This window comes from Scomber japonicus, chromosome 12 (genome assembly GCF_027409825.1).
Source record: "Scomber japonicus isolate fScoJap1 chromosome 12, fScoJap1.pri, whole genome shotgun sequence".
NCBI lineage: Eukaryota > Metazoa > Chordata > Actinopteri > Scombriformes > Scombridae > Scomber > Scomber japonicus.
Genome location: NC_070589.1, coordinates 17761348 through 17781839, shown reverse-complemented (window position 1 = coordinate 17781839; position 20492 = coordinate 17761348). Strand labels below are relative to the sequence as shown.

The 20492-nt window shown below is 38.0% G+C and overlaps 3 protein-coding genes across 3 annotated transcripts; 1 reads left to right on the top strand and 2 right to left on the bottom strand.

Moving 5' to 3' along the window:
• Positions 1 to 1420: 1420 nt before the first annotated feature.
• bokb (BCL2 family apoptosis regulator BOK b) lies at positions 1421 to 10766 on the top strand. The gene is made up of 5 exons (XM_053329328.1): positions 1421 to 1639; positions 2068 to 2410; positions 3565 to 3693; positions 7563 to 7726; positions 9574 to 10766. The coding sequence occupies exons 2-5, from the start codon at positions 2188 to 2190 to the stop codon at positions 9697 to 9699; spliced, it is 642 nt and encodes a 213-aa protein (XP_053185303.1). The 5' UTR covers positions 1421 to 1639; positions 2068 to 2187; the 3' UTR covers positions 9700 to 10766.
• A 70-nt stretch (positions 10767 to 10836) lies between these two features.
• Positions 10837 to 14787, bottom strand: thap4 (THAP domain containing 4). Its single transcript, XM_053329329.1, has 4 exons — positions 13731 to 14787; positions 13194 to 13303; positions 11929 to 12032; positions 10837 to 11747 (listed from the first exon to the last, which is right to left on the bottom strand). Exons 1-4 carry the CDS (start codon positions 13910 to 13912, stop codon positions 11631 to 11633), a joined length of 513 nt encoding a protein of 170 aa, XP_053185304.1. The 5' UTR covers positions 13913 to 14787; the 3' UTR covers positions 10837 to 11630.
• On the bottom strand, positions 14711 to 18673 carry agxtb (alanine--glyoxylate and serine--pyruvate aminotransferase b). The gene is made up of 11 exons (XM_053329326.1): positions 18332 to 18673; positions 17673 to 17865; positions 17462 to 17526; positions 17184 to 17284; positions 17020 to 17090; positions 16848 to 16932; positions 16648 to 16746; positions 16351 to 16420; positions 15705 to 15800; positions 15369 to 15497; positions 14711 to 15055 (listed from the first exon to the last, which is right to left on the bottom strand). Exons 1-11 carry the CDS (start codon positions 18602 to 18604, stop codon positions 14948 to 14950), a joined length of 1290 nt encoding a protein of 429 aa, XP_053185301.1. The 5' UTR covers positions 18605 to 18673; the 3' UTR covers positions 14711 to 14947.
• Positions 18674 to 20492: the final 1819 nt, after the last annotated feature.

Here is a 20492-nt window from a genome sequence, read left to right as displayed (position 1 = left end):
TACAAACTACTCTGCATTCTTCTTTTGACTGTCTAGGTTTTGCCCCCCAATTATTACAGACTAAAAAATAGTGGTCTCTGTGGTCTGGGCTGGGGACAATAGAGACAGCAGTGTTCATACTTGAAAGTTCAAGTTTCTTATCTGACAAATGAATGTAAACACTGTCTCATCATCTCATCAAGAAGGATTAACATTGAAGTGTATTGTATTATAGAGTGAATATTTGGCCAAAACGAGGATTTGATCCTGTAATAATGGAGTCAAATATGAAAATATGACCCAAGTGAGAAACTATCTTGAATAAATTGTCACTTCAACCCAGAGAAGTTAATATTGCCTTTTTTTCCTCCTAAAATATTCTTGACAATGAATGGCAATAGCATAAAATGAAAATCAGCGACACTTAGCGGCCAAACACTTAACTAGATTAAAAAGTGTAGTGAGGTGTAACTATAAATTTCGCTTTGTAACCGTTATTTTCTCAGCTGAGTGAAGCTGGGATAAAAACAGGAGCACATGACTTTGTTATTTTTTGCTTGGCTGGTAAGAAAAACAGGTGTGTCAGAGAGAGAAATAAACTGATAAGCATCTGACTTATTTAAACAGGGACATTGTGTATGTCAGGGTCCTCTGACTGACCTTGTTTTCTTCGTTTTGTGATAAAATATTTCGACACTTCCGCCTTTCAAAAAACCGACAGCCTTTGAAGTCAATTAGGCCTACACCTGAAAAAAATGATCAATTAGGCCTGAAAAATGAACCAATTAGGTCAACACCTGAAAACAGAATGAAAATAAGTAATATGATAAGTCATTTAAAAGTATTTTGATATAATCTAAGAGACTGTAATAACATACACAACTATATGATACAAGAAACAGCATGAATCCCAGTGAACTTTGTGTCTGTTCTGTAACTTCAGGACATCTATAATTATCTGCCCTGCTGCGGATTAAAAGTGCGCCACTTCTGGCTTGTGAAAGGCACACTTACACAAACCTTAGTCGGAGATCAACTACAGGGTTTGGGTTGTAGCCTACTAGAAACCTCCCATTAGACAATAATTACGCACACGCCAGATTGCATCACTGCCTGTTGGCTTTAATGCACAAAAAACAAAATGTTAACAAAATAACAAGAAAACTATTCTTTCAGAGGATTGTTGCCGGCTAATCAACAGAAAATTGTGAATGGACATATGGATGCAGTTGATTTGGCTCCCCTTGTCTACCGTAGTGTGGGTGGGCCCGTTCAGTGGTTGCGACGCAGGCGTACAAACCCCGTCTCCGGGATTTTCTTGACCACAAATCCAACGCACCCAGTGAGCGCCAATGGGAAGGTGGAACAACAGGTAGGCGTCCTCCGACTGAGTCCCACAGCTCAGTCTGTCTGAGCCTTTTCAAGGAAACGACTCCACAAGACCACAACGTGAAATGAGACGTGAGCCACTCCACCCTGTGGTTTATTACTAATTGTGTGACTAGTTAAGACGAGCTTTACTGTTCTTAAGGTCGGACTATTTTTTTTGGCTGTGAGACTCTCCAGAGAGCTGATTTGTGGTTTTCTGACTCAGTGGTCCATTATCGGACAAGTCGCTGCTGTCAGAGTGAGGACATCTTTGTGCATGAACATGTTGATGGTAAGCAGTCTTAATTGACAGAAAATTTAACAAGCACATTGAAATGGTTACTTAAGGTTGAGGTTGCTTAAGTTTGCACTGAAACCTCGTGTGATTTGCACATTTTGTTTCAAATTAAGATAGAGCTGTTGCTGATGGCAGGATATTATTTGTGGTATCAATGCTTGCATAATGCAATAAGTGTAGCAATATCTTGACTGTCCCACCATGTGACTCACAACAATAACGCCTCCATCATTTTATTATGTAAGGTTCTGGTCTGATTCAAATTCTGATAGAGAGCATACACCCACATTCAATGTAGATATAAAAAAAGAAAGAAAAAGGAATGTTTGCCTACATTTCTAACTCAAATGGTTAAATTCATATTTTTTTTGTGACCAAATAATTGACTGTGTCTAAAAGAGGTTTCTTTATTATCCTCACAGCTGCCATATTGCCTTCAGTGTTAAAGTTTGGTCCTCCGAGGATAAAGAGAGGACAGACTGAGGCACAGCTGAACGGAAGAGGTCAGTCGCTCCCTGACCCAGGTCCCTCTGAGGGAGGACATGGAGGTCTTGCGGCGGTCTTCTGTGTTTGCCGCAGAGGTCCTGGATGTGTTTGACCGATCATTGACTGAGAAGGAGCTGGTGTCTCAGTCCAAAGCGCTGTGTAGAGACTACATCCTCTCCAGGCTCAACCAGAATGGGCTGGGATGGTCCAAAACTGAACTCAATCTATCTCCGTCAAATGCAGCGTTGTCTGAGGTGTCTTTGGTGCTCCTCTGTCTCGGTAAGAGAAATGTGAACTGCTGCACAGCCACAGAAAAGTAGTGAACATTGAAATTAATAAAATGAGCCACTTAAGGAGGCAAATTGGCATCTTTTAGCAGCACGTAAGCGTATCCAAGGCCATGGCTGTCATCTTTGTGGAGTTGATAGACTTTCCCTCATAAATCCAGGAGAAGATAGAATGCACTCTTATATTTCTTTGTGGGTTTTATTTGCTATCTTTGACAATCATGGTCTATGTACATGTTTTTGAGATATCTTAGCAACAATAATGTCCTTGGTGGATATTTCAACTGTTGCAGCATACTATAAAACAAGAGGAGGGTCAACATGGAAGATGCAGACTCCATGTGTGAGTCCTACAAGTAAAAAATGACCAGTTAATGAGAATAAAACATTAATCTAATAAAAGCCTTTCTGAAGTCCTACACAATGTGAATGAGACATACTGTAATCTAACATGGAAAACAATCAATATATTAATATATCGTTAGACTTTCATTGTCTTGTGTGACTTCGACTGGAAGCCTGTGTGAGGTGACTGTTGTGATTGAGATATAATCACTGCTATAGGTCAAAAAGCTTAGCTGCTGCATTTTAACGTACTTCTGATTAGGAAGAGGTTTGCAATCTGTGATGACTCAGCAGAGTTGGAAAAGATAACTGATACACATCAGAAACCAGACTGAATACCTGTTCATCATTTTCTACTTGTATTGTAGGTAGGGCTTTACAACTTTGAACAAATATCTAATTGCAATACTTTTTGACTGATTTTGCAGTTGGAGGTGTAGGTGTACTTTTTCTCAGCTATTTAGATAAACAATTAGACACAATTATGTGTTAATTGAAGATTATGTGTTTGTGAGCCAGGTGATTACATCTGGAAGATTTATTTGACTTAGCAAGTGTCCAGTTTGTTCTTAAGAGAAATCAGCAGTGAAACATGTTTTACTTAAATCTGTGACACTCAATGACACCCACTGTTTAAGTTGGTCAAATGGTTAGGTTTTATGGTAGTTTGAATTACATTACATTATTTGAATAGTTGGATTCAACTGAATCTGTGCTTTGGTTTAAATAATTAAGATTAACTGTGGTCTTCCTGTGCCCTTTTCTCTCTTTTTTTGTCTATGCTCTCCCTCTGTTACCTAGGTGACGAGCTGGAGTGCATACAGCCCAGTCTGTACAGGAACGTGGCACGGCAGCTTAACATTTCTGTTGCCATGGAGAACATGGTATCGGATGCATTCATTGGCGTGGCAACAGAGATCTTCTCAACAGGTACAGTAATGTGACTGGCTCTGGACCTGAAGGTGTTGGTGATAATGTATTACACTGTATGCGATCCAAAGTCTGTCCTGCTGGAAACTAAACTAAAATGTAGTCTTCAGCCAGCTCAGGAAGTGTTTTACACTTCCGTGGTGTCTCTCAGACTACTGATGAGGGCAGTTACTGTGATTAATCGGGTGTTCCTGTGCGGTTTTCCATCAGGTCACTTTGGCTGCGAACTGCTTTCAGTTGAGAGTGAGTGGGTGTAAATCACACATACTGTAGGTGTAGTGAAATTTCATCCAAAACACATAATTGCTCCTATATCTACCTGGAAGTGCTAAGTTTAGACACTCTGTGGTTTCCTAAACAGATGGCATTGATTTCTTTACAGTTTGAAGATATTTCGATTCTTTACCATTAGAACAAGAGTGTATTCCTTCTGTACTTTCTGGTTTGACTTGAGCCATTGTAAGGCTCAAACAATACCAGGTTTAAGTAAAATTGCCTTTTTTCAGCCTGATGGTGTTTTGGAATTGCAGCTAGTTGCTGATTGTGTGTTAATCTGTCATTTCTTCATAGTGCTTAGTGTAAAACTGATTGTAAGATGCTGTTGGCATGTCATTACCTTTTGCATCACACAGTGATTTTAGACATGAGCATGTCTAAAATCACTTCCTTATTCACTCATACTTCTCCCTGGTTATCACTATACATTAAAATGTGCCAAGTGTGGCTGCACTGGCTTGATAGGCAGCATAGTATATAATGGACGCTCAGTAATTTACTCTATAGTGAGTGGTAAACTGAGATTTTGCATCTTGACTGCACAGCTGTATTTTTCACATCTATATTATGTGAGGCAGTATGCTATGTTTTGTAGATGCCATGTACTTGATTTTCTTGGTTCCATTGTAGGAATTTATTAGGGCATTATGTAGCAGACACATTTCAGAGTTTAGACACTCAAATAAAATTCACACACATTAACTGTGGATGTAGATATTGTGATTTTACAAAAATATGGCTTATCTTGAGGTCTGTCTATGTCCTTTTCTGTCTGTCTTCTTCTGCTCTCATCATGAATTGGGTCCCTGTGTCTTTGATCTTTTTATTAGGGCTGGGCTATATATTGATATTGTATTGATAGCATGATGTGAGACCAGATATTGTCCTAGATTTTGGATATTGTAATATCGTGATATGGTGTAAGTATTTTCTTTTCTTGGTATTAAAGGCTGCATTACGGTAAAGTGATGTCATTTTCTGACCACCAGACTATTCCAGCTGTTTTATTATTTGGCTTTTCTTACATATCCACATTATATCAACATTACTGGTGTTTATTTATCAAAATAATAATAATAATAATAATTGTGTTAATGTTTTGTGAAAGCAACAATTGTGACCCCTACAATATCGTTGCAGTATCAATATTTAGATTTTAAATTTTTTCCGTATTGCTCAGCCCCACTTTTTAGGTATTTTGAACTTGGTCTTCTTTAATTAGACTTGTGGTCTTTATCTGGTGTCAGCCTTTTGGTTTTATGTCTTCTTGACCAAGTCCAGTCAGTTGGCAGTCTTTGTAGACATTGTTGGGTTTTCTAAACTGTGGAAGAGTATAAAATAGCAAGGGGATTATTTTAACGGATAATAAAGGTGTGACGTGAGCATCTTGAAGATTAATCCTGTTGCGTCTCTGAAAGGCGACATAAGCTTTATATGTTGGTGCTTCTGATGTCAGAAGTGTGTCACATACTCATCCCCGCCATCATTTTAATGTTATTGACTAAATGCTGATCAGATAGTTGAACAGTGTGTGAAACTGCCCCTACACACCATTCCAATATTGGGAATTGGGCAGGGGCTGTTTCTGGCAACATGCAGTGATTGATGGAGGTGAGAAAGTAAGCAGGGTTGTTTTGTTTGAGAGACTGTCTTAAAGATGCATAATCGTCACGTCTCGTCCCTCTCTCTACTTTTCACTCAGACTTTGAGTGTGGCTGTTCAGATTTAACTTCACACATCGGATCATACCTTTGGCATATTAGATTCAGAGCTGGAGATGCTCGAAACAATGTAATGGATTGTCCTGAGTCAATCTGAGGGAAAAATAAAACAGTGTAACAACAAGTTTTGAATGGTTTTCTAGTTAAATCCTTCTTCAGTCTTGTTGGAAGAACACTTAGTTGTTTGTCTTCACTGGAACTTCTGGTCTGGTCTTGAACTTGTGGTCAAGAACTCTGCTTTGTATGCAATCACAAGCAGCATTGACATTTTTAAGTATACAAAAAAACAACAACTGTATGTCCTCTATATGAGCCTTTGAGAAAGATAAGTCTGGTTACAGTGTAAGGAACAACTCAGATCTGGCATATTTCCAGGAAAGATCAAAAATGAGCTTGCTTAATTTAATTTTCTTGCCTGTGTTCTAGCTTAACTTGTGCTTGTTTTGACGTCACTGGGATGTCATTTTTGGAAACAGCGTGGGATTCCTCCTGAAGAATAACAAACTGGTGAACCCAGGCTGCCCCAGCCTTCTGGGACGGGTCGAAAACTGGATAAAAATAGTAGAACCACATGTACACTCTTTTTTTCCCCTGCTGTCTGGAATTTGTTTTATAGCTACCGATTTAGCTTTTTGTCATTCCTTATCGAGCCTCCAAGTGCTTAACATGAATTTAGAGACCACAAAGGAATGATAATGTTCCCAAAGAGTGTACACATACTGGAGCATGTATCATAACAGCATATATTTTTAGAGGCAGTTGCACAGCCATCTGTACTGTGGTCTCCCTCAGTAAAATCAACATGGCTCGTCACTCCTCCATCTATCTTATCCTGCCTCCTACTTCTGTTCTTTCTCTTTCCGCCCTCCTCTCCTCCAGCTTTATCCCTGACAATCTTGTCTCTATTCTTGGCCAGCTTCTCAGTATAGAGTGAGACATGACGTGGACTGACAGTTTCCGTGGACAGTTATCTCATTTAAGCTTGCCTGGAGCTTTATCCACTTATAGCCACAGTCAGACACTGTAGGTCAGCTCTGAACAGCGTTGACAATGAAAGCTGACCTAAAGGAGGCTAATACCATTAGGTCCTGCTGTGCATCACTGGCAGTCAAATTAACAATCCCTGCTGCCCTGGAAACAGTATCTAGAAATGACCAGATGCCTTTAATTGCCCTTAATTACCCAACTAGATCGTCTAAAGGTCAGTGAAGCTCTGTTTTTAGATGAGTTGAAGTAGAAAAAAGGACCAAGAATTGTCTTATTTATAGCATCATGACTCAATTCTGTGTGTTGAATGCAAAATCATTTCCTAAACGCGTTGAACTCTCCACATGAAATACTGCATCAGTATTTTTCACCCACCTCTCTGCAAAGGCAGCCTCACTCTGATCTTTTTTATTTTACAACTGGCACATAAGGCAGTAAGATGTCTTATCAGCTACTTTTAACACATCAGATCAGTTTATTGACTTAAACTGGGTGTTTACCATTTATTTCAGTACAAGGTCCACCGACATGCTCCATGTCAGGTGACAAAATATGTAACAAACTTTGAGGAAACAGAAACTACAGTGCAAATTGGTATTAATGGTTGCCATGGACTGGAAAGGAGTGTTTATAGTGGGATATATGACACTTTATCGATTCCAGTCAGGAAATTCTGCTACCATGGAGGCTTAAAGCTAAAATGTTCTGGATGAAGTCTATCTTCTGCTTCTCACTTATCAAACAAGTACACTGTGACTGAAAGGCAGAATCAATATCTGCTTGCTGAAGCTTTATAATATAATGTTTGTTGTCTTTACGCTAAGAACAAGCATCAGTGCTTGATATGCATTAATAAAGACTTAAAACAGTTTTTTTGTGATATAGGTATAACGTGGGGGAAGGTGGTATCCATGTTTGCAGTAGCCGGAGCCCTTGCAGTGGATTGTGTCAGACAAGGTCATCCGACCACAGTTCACATCTTAGTGGACAGTCTGGGCCAGTTTGTCCGGAAGTACCTGGTGCACTGGCTGAAGAGACGGGGAGGATGGGTAAGTGACCACTGCTATATATGCTTATAATAATGATTTTTTTTAAAGCTGTGATATATGAGCGGCATTGTGAAGCAAAGTTTTTACTTTTCATTGATACATGATCGTTCAATGTTGCTGCCTGATTGGTTTTATAGAGACATTTTGGACAAGGATTGAGTGAAAGTTTATCTGAAGGTTTTTATGTTTTTTTTCAGGTTTTGTTTTATTCTGTTTTGTAAGAAACATTATTTTATCTTAACTGCACTTTCACTGTTGAGATGACAAACTTAAACTTGAAAATAAGCATGAGGATATTTAAGACACTGCCTGCATCTTATTTATCTGGGGATGAAACATGGCAACAATCGGGTCATATACAGCATCACGGTGAAGACTTTATCTTGTTTGTGGATCAGAGCTCAGTTTGCTTACATAAGTTCTGATAATCAGAGGGGAGCTGCATGAAATCTGATGATAACTTGTTCAGGAAGGCCCAGTTATGTTCTTCCTGAAATAGCTTCCTGTTGGCTGATCTGATACAAAGATATCCTGTGATATTATTTGATTCTGTGACTCTCTGTTGGTTAAAATACTTAATAAGGTCTTGTTATGCTTGACCCAGATAGAGTTGTGTTATAAATGCCCGTCAGGCATACTTGGAATATTTGTTTCTTCAAACCAAAATAAGTAAAATTCAGACAGAGAGCATAACCTCATGTCTTAATCATTTTAGTAAATCTAATTTTATGATTAATGTCTAAACTAAATTGCTGACACATTTCTGTGTGATTCCTTCTTCAGTATGGAGGATGAAAATTGTCGTTTTCAATAAATACATATTTTAATCAAAGAATAAACATCTAAATGCTAAAATTAATACATACATATTTTCAGTTTATTTCTTAGTCAAACATCTGGCCATGTGAACATCAGTAAATGAATTGTGTAATTGGTGTTGGTAATTAAAGGAAATAATTTACAATAAATAATACATCAATCAGCTCAGCTTTATACATCAGTAATACGAGTAAGAGAGCAGGGTTGACTATAGTCCTGTGATCAGTTCAAATAATGATTACTCTGACAGAACACTCAATACAGAGTGAGTCTTAGAAAATGGAGAGACATCTGCTGATAGAAACAGATGGAAGAGCAGGGGGAGTTAGTATAGATGTAATCAGAATAAAAAGTTATTTTAAAATCAAACATCCCAAAATACCAGTGGAAATGATATGTTTTTTTTTGTTGTTGTTTTTTTTTTAACTCAAATGTAGTTTAACCCATGTTATGTGATATGCTACACTTAAACAACAAATATTACTGGGACCACTACAGAAAATTGCAGCTCTACACTAGGTTTTGACCTGCTCTTGTTGTTGTTCTGATACATTTGCAGATCACATTTCAGTTAAATCTGTACACGCGTGGCAGTGTAGGTCCTCAAATGTTCATACCGGAGCCAGATACATAATACACATACATAATTTAAAAACATGAATTGAAGCATCAACATAAAAATATTGGATCTGACAAAAAATCTGATTTGTAATGTGATGATTGGATCTTTCATATAAACATAGTTGAACTGTAAATTTTATAGAAATGCACAAATAAATCAGATAAATATGTACAATTTATTCCCTGATAGTATACATCATCAATATTTACACCAAATTAAAAATGACAATAAGTCATGTTTTGGCTTCCATACATAAAAGCTAATGCCACAAATCTCTTTGACCTGGGTTTGTTTTGGTGGAAAGAAACACGTTGCTGTTTCTACTTCCTACTGATATCTGAAATGTGTTTGGTCAAGTTTTATTGGAATGTCATTTTAAAAATATTTCTCAATTTGATTTTTCCAGGCGGAAATCACAAAATGTGTGGTGAAGAAGGATCTCACCCCAGAAAATCACTGGTTCTCCTCTGTCATAGAGTCTCTAAAGTACTTCCTCACCACAATGTACGTCTACATCATGAAGGAACCGTGAACAGCTGAGACACAGGAGAGCACCAGAGTCGTCGTCATGTTTGATATGAGATTTAAAATCTCAGACTTGTCAATAAAACATTGAGTGGAGATGGTCTCACTTCCAGCAGATATCACTCTGTTGCTGAATGGGCCAACAGCAAATGTTTCATCAGCATCGTATTTGTGTTATCTTGGTGTCAGACGAGTCTGTGAGTGATTACCCTTCATTCAAAGAGTAGTCACAGTGATATTTAAGAGCATATATGGCGGTGGTACAAGCTTATCTCTTCACCTCTTCTTCATATTTCCAGTGCAGTATGTCAGCTTTCTTCAGTGTTGTAACTGTAATTCATGATGGTGTTCACTCCTGAGATAAACGCCTGACGCTTAATGCTGTGCTTGTCTCAGAAAATACACCCAAAGGAGTGACGGAGGTGAGAGCTATCATATATGTTTGTTATAAAAATTGAACCTGCTCAGCTGGCTGGGTCTGAGTTTTTGTCTAAGTGAAGGTGGAAGTCAGTCTGGGAAGGACTGATATCAGATGAGGAAGCAAACATATTTTACTCAGGAGCGAGTTTACACGGAAGAACAATACCAGGTGGTAGTAACTGCTTACACTAAATGGCTTTAATCTACGCTATTGTACTTCACCAAAGCATGTAAAGTGACCAAATATGATCCAAAATGTTGTCAACTATTAAAAACTTAGCTGCAATTTTAGATAAGATTTACAAAGTAATGTTGGGTTGACTTTGAGTTCCCTTTTTTGGCCAAAGAACTTGATGACAGAAGAATGTTAAATCCCGAATGTGCAGATTTTGATGGTATTGATTCACTTTTTAATCTGTAAATAGCTTATTTATGATTTTATTTTTTATTTGGATTATGACTTTTAACAATTGAAGCCACAGCAGTATAAAGACGGCCACTACGCTGGCTCTTCAGAATGGTTGTGTGGTATGTCTGAAAGTTGTCACTTTCAGTATTAATTTATAAATGTGTGTGTCTGAATGTTTTTTAAAATCCACAATAAACTTAAAATCTTCAACCATTGACTTTTTATTAGTGTCAATTTTATTGATGTTTTACCCTTCTGAATGAATGTCAGATAGCTTGACAATGAAAAACCTATAAAAGTTGAAAATTGTGGACTTTTCCTTTGTGGTTAAGAACACAAACTGGTGACCAGCAGATGAAGCTGCCATGTGATTCAGTGGAGTTTAAGAATGTGCAAAAATAAAAAAAATGAGAAACAGGCAAAAACTTAATTGACAGGCAATTTTAAATGATTATTCAGAAGGTAGACTTCTTTGCAGTTTACAAGAAACATTAATCCAGCAGCACAGAAAACCTGGACATATTGAAACAAATAACAGCAACTCTGTAAACCTCAAAGTCATATTTTCTGGCATTAATCATACTTTTACATTCAATGTCATCCAGTATGAGAACAAATTAACTCTGAATCTCTCTCCCTGCAGATAGTGCATTGACTCTAGAAAAAACGCAGGTACTTTTCCTTTCAATTTTAGTGCAATGAAGGTTAAAGATAAGACAACAATATACTTAACATGAATTCATCATCTTTTACAACTTAAATATTAAATATCTGGACGAATAATATGAACACAATTAAAGCACCTATAAGTTTAACAATGTAATTTAAATACAATGTGAAATTAAATGTTTGAATTTGACTGTAACTTAAATCTTTTGTAATTGAGACTCAGCTCAGATACCAACAAAGCTTCCTGGTTAATAACATCTTTCAGTTTTTACTGTGTTTAATGTATTCAAGCATTATTATTTATAATTACACTTTTCATTATACTTGATTTAAATAATTAAATTAGAAAGTTATTTCGTTATTGATATTTTTCTAAGCAACATTTGTCATTTATTCTCCAAGGTATCTGTATGTATTAGAAGCCTGATAGCCTGTTTGAGTCAAGATGACCGACGGTAGGTGATGTGCAAGTGCTGCATCAGTGACTGGTTGTCTGTTGCCATGGAAACTGTCTGCTCCAGCCTCCCATCTGGTCGGAGCTGAAACACCCGAGAGATCTGGAAGATGGAGGAGAGCAGGTGAGGTCATTGCCACACACTAGTGAATTATTTTATTATTGAGAGGAGTCCTGTTAGTGTTCTGCGGCCTTTGGTGAACATTAAGATTTAATGATCTAAGTGAATAAATTAGTAAATATTATTGACAATTAGTGCAAGATTCAGGATCAAACTGTTATACCTGCTGTACATGTGGCTTCCTGGCAAAAGAGATCCTGCCCAGAGTCTGGCTTTGCAGGTTCAGCTGCTGCCCTTCCAGCTCTCCCTCCTCAATCTCCACCAGACCTGCACAAGAACACACATCGAGACTTAACACACTGTGAAAAAGCAGTAAAATTATACTTATTTTGACATTATATACACTCTGAATGTTTTACTTTATACTGGTAATGAAGTAAATGTGCTTATATCTTACTTTTGCAGTACAAAAAATATATTTGAAATGATTTGAAAACACTCAGCTTTCAAAATAATCAATTGCCTGATATGTGTGTGATTGTCTGGTAACTACTGAAGTTTACAAGGAGCACTAGAAGGCAGCATGCAATCCCTCCTCCTACCACAAAGTGTCGCTGTCTGTATTTGCTCTAATTGTAACCTCAGGAAGTGAACGCTGCAGAAGGATTGATTCAAAAGGTCTAACTTTGCTGAAAACTTTAGCAGAAATATGAATTATTTGTGTCTTGATATGTTTGTGGTGACTGAAACTAGTAATAATTATCTTTACTTGAGCTGATATTCATCTTGTGGCATCAGTAACTTTGTTCCTGGCTTTTATTCAGCTGTTTCTCTACTGTGGTACCTCATGAACAGGTAAGACTTCAATGTTTCCTCTCTGAAGTTTTGCCTTGTATCTCTACCTAATATTCATAATATTCATATTCATTACATAGCTGATATATTTTGAATATTTAGCACACTTTACTCACATTTAGCTAATTTTTCTTTCATTTGAGATAGAAATTCATGTAAAACAACATGCAAACAACATGCAGATAAATCTAAATGTAAATGATTTGACCATTAAACACATATTTCAATTTTTTGTATACACATTTTTAACAATTATATGTAACGTTGTTTTACATGAATTTCTGTCTCAACTGAAAGAAAAATTAGCTAAATGTGAGTAAAGGGTGCTCAATATTCAAAATATATAAACTATAAAACTGCACCTGAAATTTTACAATTAGCACCCCATCGCCTGGAAGGTATGAAAGTATGAAACAGATACAGCCCAAGCCTTCTACAGGCCTAATATAAATACCAGTCAGACCTCATATAATAAATGCAAAACACATTGTTATATATAGTGTTTACTACTGTTAAATGACTACTAATACTGTAAAAACTCCCTGCTTCTAATAATAATTTAAAAACTGCAAACATATTCCAGAAAGCAGGGTTATGTCCAGTGAGATGAATATATCAAATATATCTACCTACCTGAGTTCTGTGCGATGATGAATGCCACTCTGTTGGTTCCCGGCTGCATTCGGATGAAGCCACACTCTCTGTGCAGAGGCTTCTTCGACTCTGCATGGAAAGCATTGAACCTGTCAACACAGTGAGGAGTCAGCTGAGGACTGTCAAAACACTTTCTACATGACAGGAATCAGGAGCAGTGTGTATTCCAGCCACTAGATACAAACATGGATAAATAAATCACATTACTCCCTATTAGCAATATCTTTGTGATAACCAGTCAACATGGCCCTTACAGAGACATAATTTACTGAAATGTAATGAAGTTGTATTGAGTTATCTTGACTGTTGGATTGTTCTGTCTCAGATTTTTTAACTTTCTCTTTTTGTCTCTGCTGTGAAACAATATCTTATGCAATAAGAAAGTCCTTCAAACTTCAAAATCTCACTCAACTCACATGAGAGAAGTTCAAGTGGAACATATACAAGGAATTCCTCTTTATTAAAAAAAAAGAGCATAGATTGATACTTGTCCTCATTTTTCCAGGTTTAACCTACATGAAGTTGATGACTGGTTGTCCAACGTGGCTGAAGTGTAATGTCTCTGTGTAGTGAAAAGGTTTAATGGTGGGAAAGCAGCCCTCTCCGGGTTCATCAGATTCCCAGGTACCCAGAAGCCAGTCGAGAGGAAGAATGCCTGGATTCAACTCCACTAAAAACCACAACATGAGAAACGTCATTAGAGGCAGTAATGGGCAAATTTAGGTTTTGATCTAATGCCAAGTAATATATGAGAAAACCTGATGTTTCTTTTATATTAATAAACTCTGAATGTAGAATATACTGTTTGCTTAATAATTTGGAGCTGAATATATAGGCCTACTTAAAATCATGATACAGAGCAGTTTAGCAGTCACATGCTATTACACGCAGCTAATATCTGTCATAACTTTTTCCTCAGGGGGATTTATAATCTGTACAGCAAAACAACATATGATACCCTCGTTCCCAATAAGGAAAAACTTTCCCCGAAAAGCCCTTTTTAAAGGTGACTCAATAAGACCAGTCGGACAGTCGCGGTGTCATGAAGTGTGTCGTGGTGACCCAAACATACATAGGTCCTGGTTTTAGTTTTCAGGTTCACAGACAATGTAAAGTTGTTTCACTTACTTGCATAAATAACAAATGCCCGACTCTAACACTGCGGTCTGTGTCCTTATTTACTTTCACAGCCGCATTCCGCAAAGACTCGCCCTCCTCAGCCTCTAATTGGCTTGCACTCGCTGCCTTCGTTGGTTCGATTGGTCAGAGTCACAGTAGGGGCGGGCCTTTACAGAATGCAGGTGGGGGAAAAAAAGCTTCTCAAGGACACTTCATGTGACGTAGCTTTTATGACGGCCCGGGCACACGTGCTTTCTGGGAGATGTAGTTTAGACTGTAAAGGCATAAACGACCTTGAATGAACATGACATTGGCTAATAATGATAATCTTTTCCTGAAATAATTTAGTACTGTCACAACACAAAGAGGCAGAAGGGGTTTGATAAAATAATGCACACTTTATTGACATCTTTCAGTGCACTCAGAATGGCCCATATGACAATTTTTGGTTTGTGTTTTACAAAATCTGCAGACAAAAACACAGATGGATCATTAAAACTCTTGAAAATACACTGTTCTAAATATCTTGCACTTCGAACTGGGGGCACTTCGAATGTTTATTTTTTATTCCCTAATGAATGAACATGTGGTCAATGGTCTGGGAATCTGGTCTCTTAAGCCTTGCTCTTTTTGCAGTTCTTGAGAGCATCTGCCATGGCATGCAGTGCCATGTCAGCATTAGCCGTCTCGCAGTTGTATCCCATCAATCCGATCCGCATCACCTAATGAAAAGAGTGGTGGAAAGTACATTATATTAGACTAGTGTGTGAAACCACGTCTACAGTGACTCAGCAGGGTGATTCAGAAAGCTGTAAAAACACCAAACTGATGACGTTGTTCTTGTTGTAACTGTTCAATTTGCATTTGTCAGTCTGGGGTTCCAGAAATTATATTGTATATTGTGTATATAATTACATAAATCTAAATTGCGCCTCCTTGCTGTCACTCACCACAAAGCACACATGATGATCATGATGTCACAGTTAAAGACACTTTGTTCACTGTGCAGGGTTGAAAATGCTGACATTAACTCACCATGCCCAAAGAAGGGCCGAGGCCTCCAGTCATCTCCATCTGGTGGTTTTTCATGATGTAGGTCAGCATCTGCCTCCAGTCGTAGCCCTCAGGAATGGCAATGGTGGTAACTGAAGGAAGCCTCAAATCCTGCAGAACATTTAAAGAAATGTCTTTGGTCAACACAAGGTAACATCAATAAGGAATGTTTCCCTAGTAACCTTATACAATATATGATATACTGGGCTACATACTAACTATTTTTATGTATATTCTTGCTGTGGTTTGTTTTGATTATCCTTGATGTCCTGAATACTTAAGTCACACAGCATATTGTTTTTTATTTCTCCTCCTTACCCTATCAGGGATGAAGAGCTGCAGACCCAAGTCCTCAAGTCCTTTGTAAAGGTAAGCTGCAACCTCCTTGTGTTTCCTCCAGGACTCCTCCAGCCCCTAGAGGGAGACAAAGATCAATGTTCAGCTGAAATAATCTGTTAAAAAATTAAGGGGAGGGGAGGTCTACTCAGACCTGCCAGCACCAGTAATGCCAACTCACAGGAGGCAAAAAAGGCAAGAATGACAACATGTTATCCTCCTTTTGAGATTTGTTGCTGTAACATTTTGGCTTCATTTAAGCCAAAATATTTTGCACAGTAATATCTATTTTGATGATGATAACAATTTGAAGTTTAGTCTAAATATCATAAGACAAGTGTGGTCATGAAAGTTGGCATGGCTTGTTTAAATGACTTCAATATAGAATAGAGGCATTAATAGAGAAGTCAGTTCCTTTAGGTCATGTTGTAAAAAGTCATAATCTGCCCAAACAGTAGACAATGGTGAGTGCACAGTTCATGATTTGTCAAGTAAATGTGTCATGGAGTGAAAAGTGCCAAACTCCCTGCTGTATGAATAAAACTTTAACAAATGATTTCAAATTGAATTAATTTGAAAGACAAACTGAATAAAGATATAAATTCCAGAAAATCTATCTATCCTTTACCTTCTCAGCAAGAATTGCCAGACTTTCTCTCAAGGCAAAGAATCCAGACACTGGGCCAGTGTGGTGGTATCTAAAAAAACACACCACTCTTGATTAAATACAATTTTTATCCCAAGTGTAACCAAAACCTTTTTCTGTTGAATTATGAAACCTTCAAGCACAGTGACACCCACAGAAGCTCTGCATGAGTCACAATCGCAGTGAAATGATGGTTTAGGTGGTTATGAAGGAAACTAGGATACACATGATACACATTTTTTGTCATGAATGAACATTGTTATCGGATAGTGAACTTACGCTCTGGCTGGTTTGCCATCACAACCCCAGTAGTTGGACAAATGTGTCATGTCAAAGAGATAGGATACAGGTTTTGTTTTCCTGTTAAACATCTTGTGGCTGTGTGGAGGGAACAGAGAGACAAAGAGATTGTTTTTCTTCTCATTTTGTTCTCCATTTTTGGAAACATGCGTGCAGGAACAAACACAGGCCCTCCTTACCATGCTCTGTCATTAAAAGAGATGGGTGCTGTGCCAGGAGGAGAGTTCAGAGCCTTCTGAGAACCAGTGTACAGGATGTCAATATCTAACAGCACAAAACAATAAGCCGGTTATATCACACACAAGCACACAGTAGAAGACAGATTCATCTGATCTTTTGTCACTGCCTTACTTTGCTTGTCCATAAAAATTGGTGCTGCCCCGAGTGATGCAACTGTGTCGACCAGGAAGAGGCAGTTATGTCTGGAGGGATATGACACATAGTGTGAAATAATATGACACTCACTGTGCTGTGTAACCACATGTGCTCTGAGACAGATACAGTAAGAGGCTCACTTTCTGCAGATGTCTCCAACACCATCTACGGGGTGACAGAGACCAGCAGAGGACTCTCCATGTGTGAGGAAAAACAAGACAGGCTTGTGTTTTGCTATGGCCTGCACACAGATGAAAGATGAAGGAGTTTAATTACACTGAGGTGAGTTCTTGATATTGAAAATGTGTAAAAAGTCACATTGGCTTAATAATTCAACAATAGTCAGAGCTGTTATTTATGTATTTTTATTGTGGTACCTTTAGTAAATCATGGGCTGGTATACAGACACTGTGCTTACCTGTTCAATTTCCTGATTGCTAAAACAATTTCCAGGTGTTTTCACCATTCTATGTACGTTGGCACCTAAAGAAAAAAAACAAAACAAACATTCATCATTTAATAATTAAGTAAATTGACGAATTAACAGATTCATATTGTATCAGTATAGCTCTTATGTTCTCTTTGGAGACCCACTGTGTTCGCGCGTAAAACCGTGCGTAAAGACGCACCCATTCTTTCTGCAATTTCTGCAACACGCTCCCCCCATATTCCGTTAATGCCGACGAGCACGCTCTCCCCGGGCTCCACCGTGTTGAATACCGCGCACTCCATAGCAGCGTGCCCCGAGCCACTCATCGATATCGTCATATTGTTCTCTGTCTGAAAGGCGTACTGGATCCCTCGCTTGATGTCATTCATGATCTGAGAAGCACAAATGAAAACCACTATTTAGCCTTAATTATCACCGAAAACTCAGAAACTGAAGTTTGATGTTTTTATCCATACCAAGAATATCTATTGGTTGTAAATCTATTTAAAGCAAAATATTAATGAATTCATTATTAGTTAATTAGCATGAATAATTAGTGTGTCACAACAAAGCATTAAGTTAAATTTAGTCAGATAAAACCAATAGTATTCAAACCCTTCAGTCAAGCAAAAAGCAATCATAAATGTTAAACATGCATTTAAAATAATATTAATAATAGCCTAATAAAGGCTATAAAAGTAGTTTTGCTGCAGACCAGCCAAAATGTGGCATACAACGTAAATTGAAGTATCTGGACCTGCAGTCTTTGACTCAAGCCCGGGTTGCTTGAGTAAAAGTTGTTTCCACCTTAAAGTAATTTCAATCCAACTCAGTCTGAATGCCAAACTAATCATTTACCTCATACATTTCTGGGTGCAGGTGACCAATTATTGGCTTGCCCCCTGCTGCTAAGACTCGTGGAGGAACGTTTGAGGGTCCCGGTCCGAACAGGTACCGGTAAGGCGCTTCTAGCGGTCGTAGCATGCATGCCGGTGGCGGGATGGTGACGGAGGACATGGAGCGGTCCAATCGCTGCATTTGGGGCGCGCACCTCGCGGTCAGGGGACCGTCGAGGGCCGCTGCTGCCTGCTGAGCGAGCAGCGCGCTCCGGCTGAACAAAGCCCGCTGCATCACGGCTGATGTCCTAGTTCCTGGGAAGTCTGCACCGTCAAATCACTAGTCCACAGACTGAAGCTGAACCTGAGAGTTTTGGGTAAAGATTTAAAACAAACAGGTCTTTGACCCCACGGGGCGGTGTGCGTCACTTGACTAAGGGGTTGGCAATGAGGGGCGCAATGGAACATCAAATTACTGTAGTAAAGGGAAAGTTAATGTGTTTTTATAATGGATTGTTATTTTCTGTTTTTCTTTTCTGCAAATAGCATGAATCTTTTAAGTTAACTAGAAACATTCTCAAATTCTCAAGGCCTTTCTGCTGAGTTGGATAAAACTATATGTAGCACCTGGACATACATATCATATAAACACCAGGCAGCATCTACAGTGTCTTAACATTCAATCCCTATAAGTCAAAAAATGCTTGATCTTTTTTGATCCAATGTTTTAATTTAAAAGATGTAATATTATAAGTGCATGTTCATTTTGTTATATTTTGGATCCACACGGACTGTTTGTGAATCATTCTGCTTTGGTCCATAGCATTTGACTCTTGAACTCTTGTGGAAAACTTGGGCAGCTTAGAACCGGTTGAGGGTAGCTGGTAGGTGGTTTATTGATTTTGAGTGTCCCTGCAGTTACAGCAGCATTGGGTTTGTAAAGAGGAGTCTCCTCTCAGAGAGCCAATCTGCACTCACAGAGGAGGTGGGACAGGCAAATATACAGCCACAAACACACACACACACGTGCACACATATCAACACATCAGCACACACCACAAAAAATGAGTTTTATTGTGTAATGTACAAAACTAAGCAACAGTACAATTAAAAAAAATAAAAAGTGTTTGTTCTGTTAAAATTATAATAGTGTTGATTTATGTTTTACATAGAGAATATTAAACAAGTCAAAGTAAAAAAAACAGAACAGAAATACACAGAAATTCTCAATTAAAATAGAGACACATATATAGGAACTCAAAACCTTGTTCGTGATGTTGGAGATGAGCACTTTCATTGGGATTGGTGTTGCTCTCCCAAATGTCATACAACAGTGACACATGCTCCCATGCAGATGTTTTTCTTTGTTACATTAATAAAAGAGCACTACTAAGTTGACAATATGATCCTAAACTCAGACTATGTGGTCCTTATCTGACAACCTGTGAATGTGTCTTTAGATCTTAACGTGCCCTGGTTCTGTTTTAGGGGCCTCACATCTGTTCTGCTGTGACTGGAACACTCCAGATTCAATTTAGTGCCAAGTGTGTCCATGCCAAGGAAGAAAGGCCATGATAACAGTTGTGTAATAAATATAGTGGCTTGTCATTCCCAAAACAAAACATCCTAGTGAGAGGGAAGCATCAGCAAGTTTATGCTGTCAGTAATGAGTTCTGAGCATAATTGTCTAATTATTAGCGCAAATAGAAACACATTTTATGCTTACATAACAGTTTTTTGTCAAAGTGATTTCCAACCAGAACATCATAAATATCAGTGTCAGCCAGTTGTTGTTGTGAATGAAGGCTAAGTTATTAAGTATGAAGCGGAAGAAATCATTGCAAATGTGTTTTTATGAATGTTAAAGATTGATAGGAGTCATAATGACACCTAACATAAAATAACTCCAAACTCCAAACCACTCAAGTCAACCATTTACCTATTTTTTTACTGTGATTTTACAAATATTTTTTATTTACAATCTGATAAGAGAAAAAGCTTTTCCTTCTTTTGAATCTGAGAAAAGTTACATTCATTATTTTTTAGATAGAAAATAAGTAGAATTTCATACTTAAAAACTGTTATGTCACAGTGAGCAGGGTCAGAATAAAGGTGCCCTGCTCTGAGTTTGACTTGGTCAATAATTACACCTCTGGTAAATAAATGGGACTCGGTTTTACCCC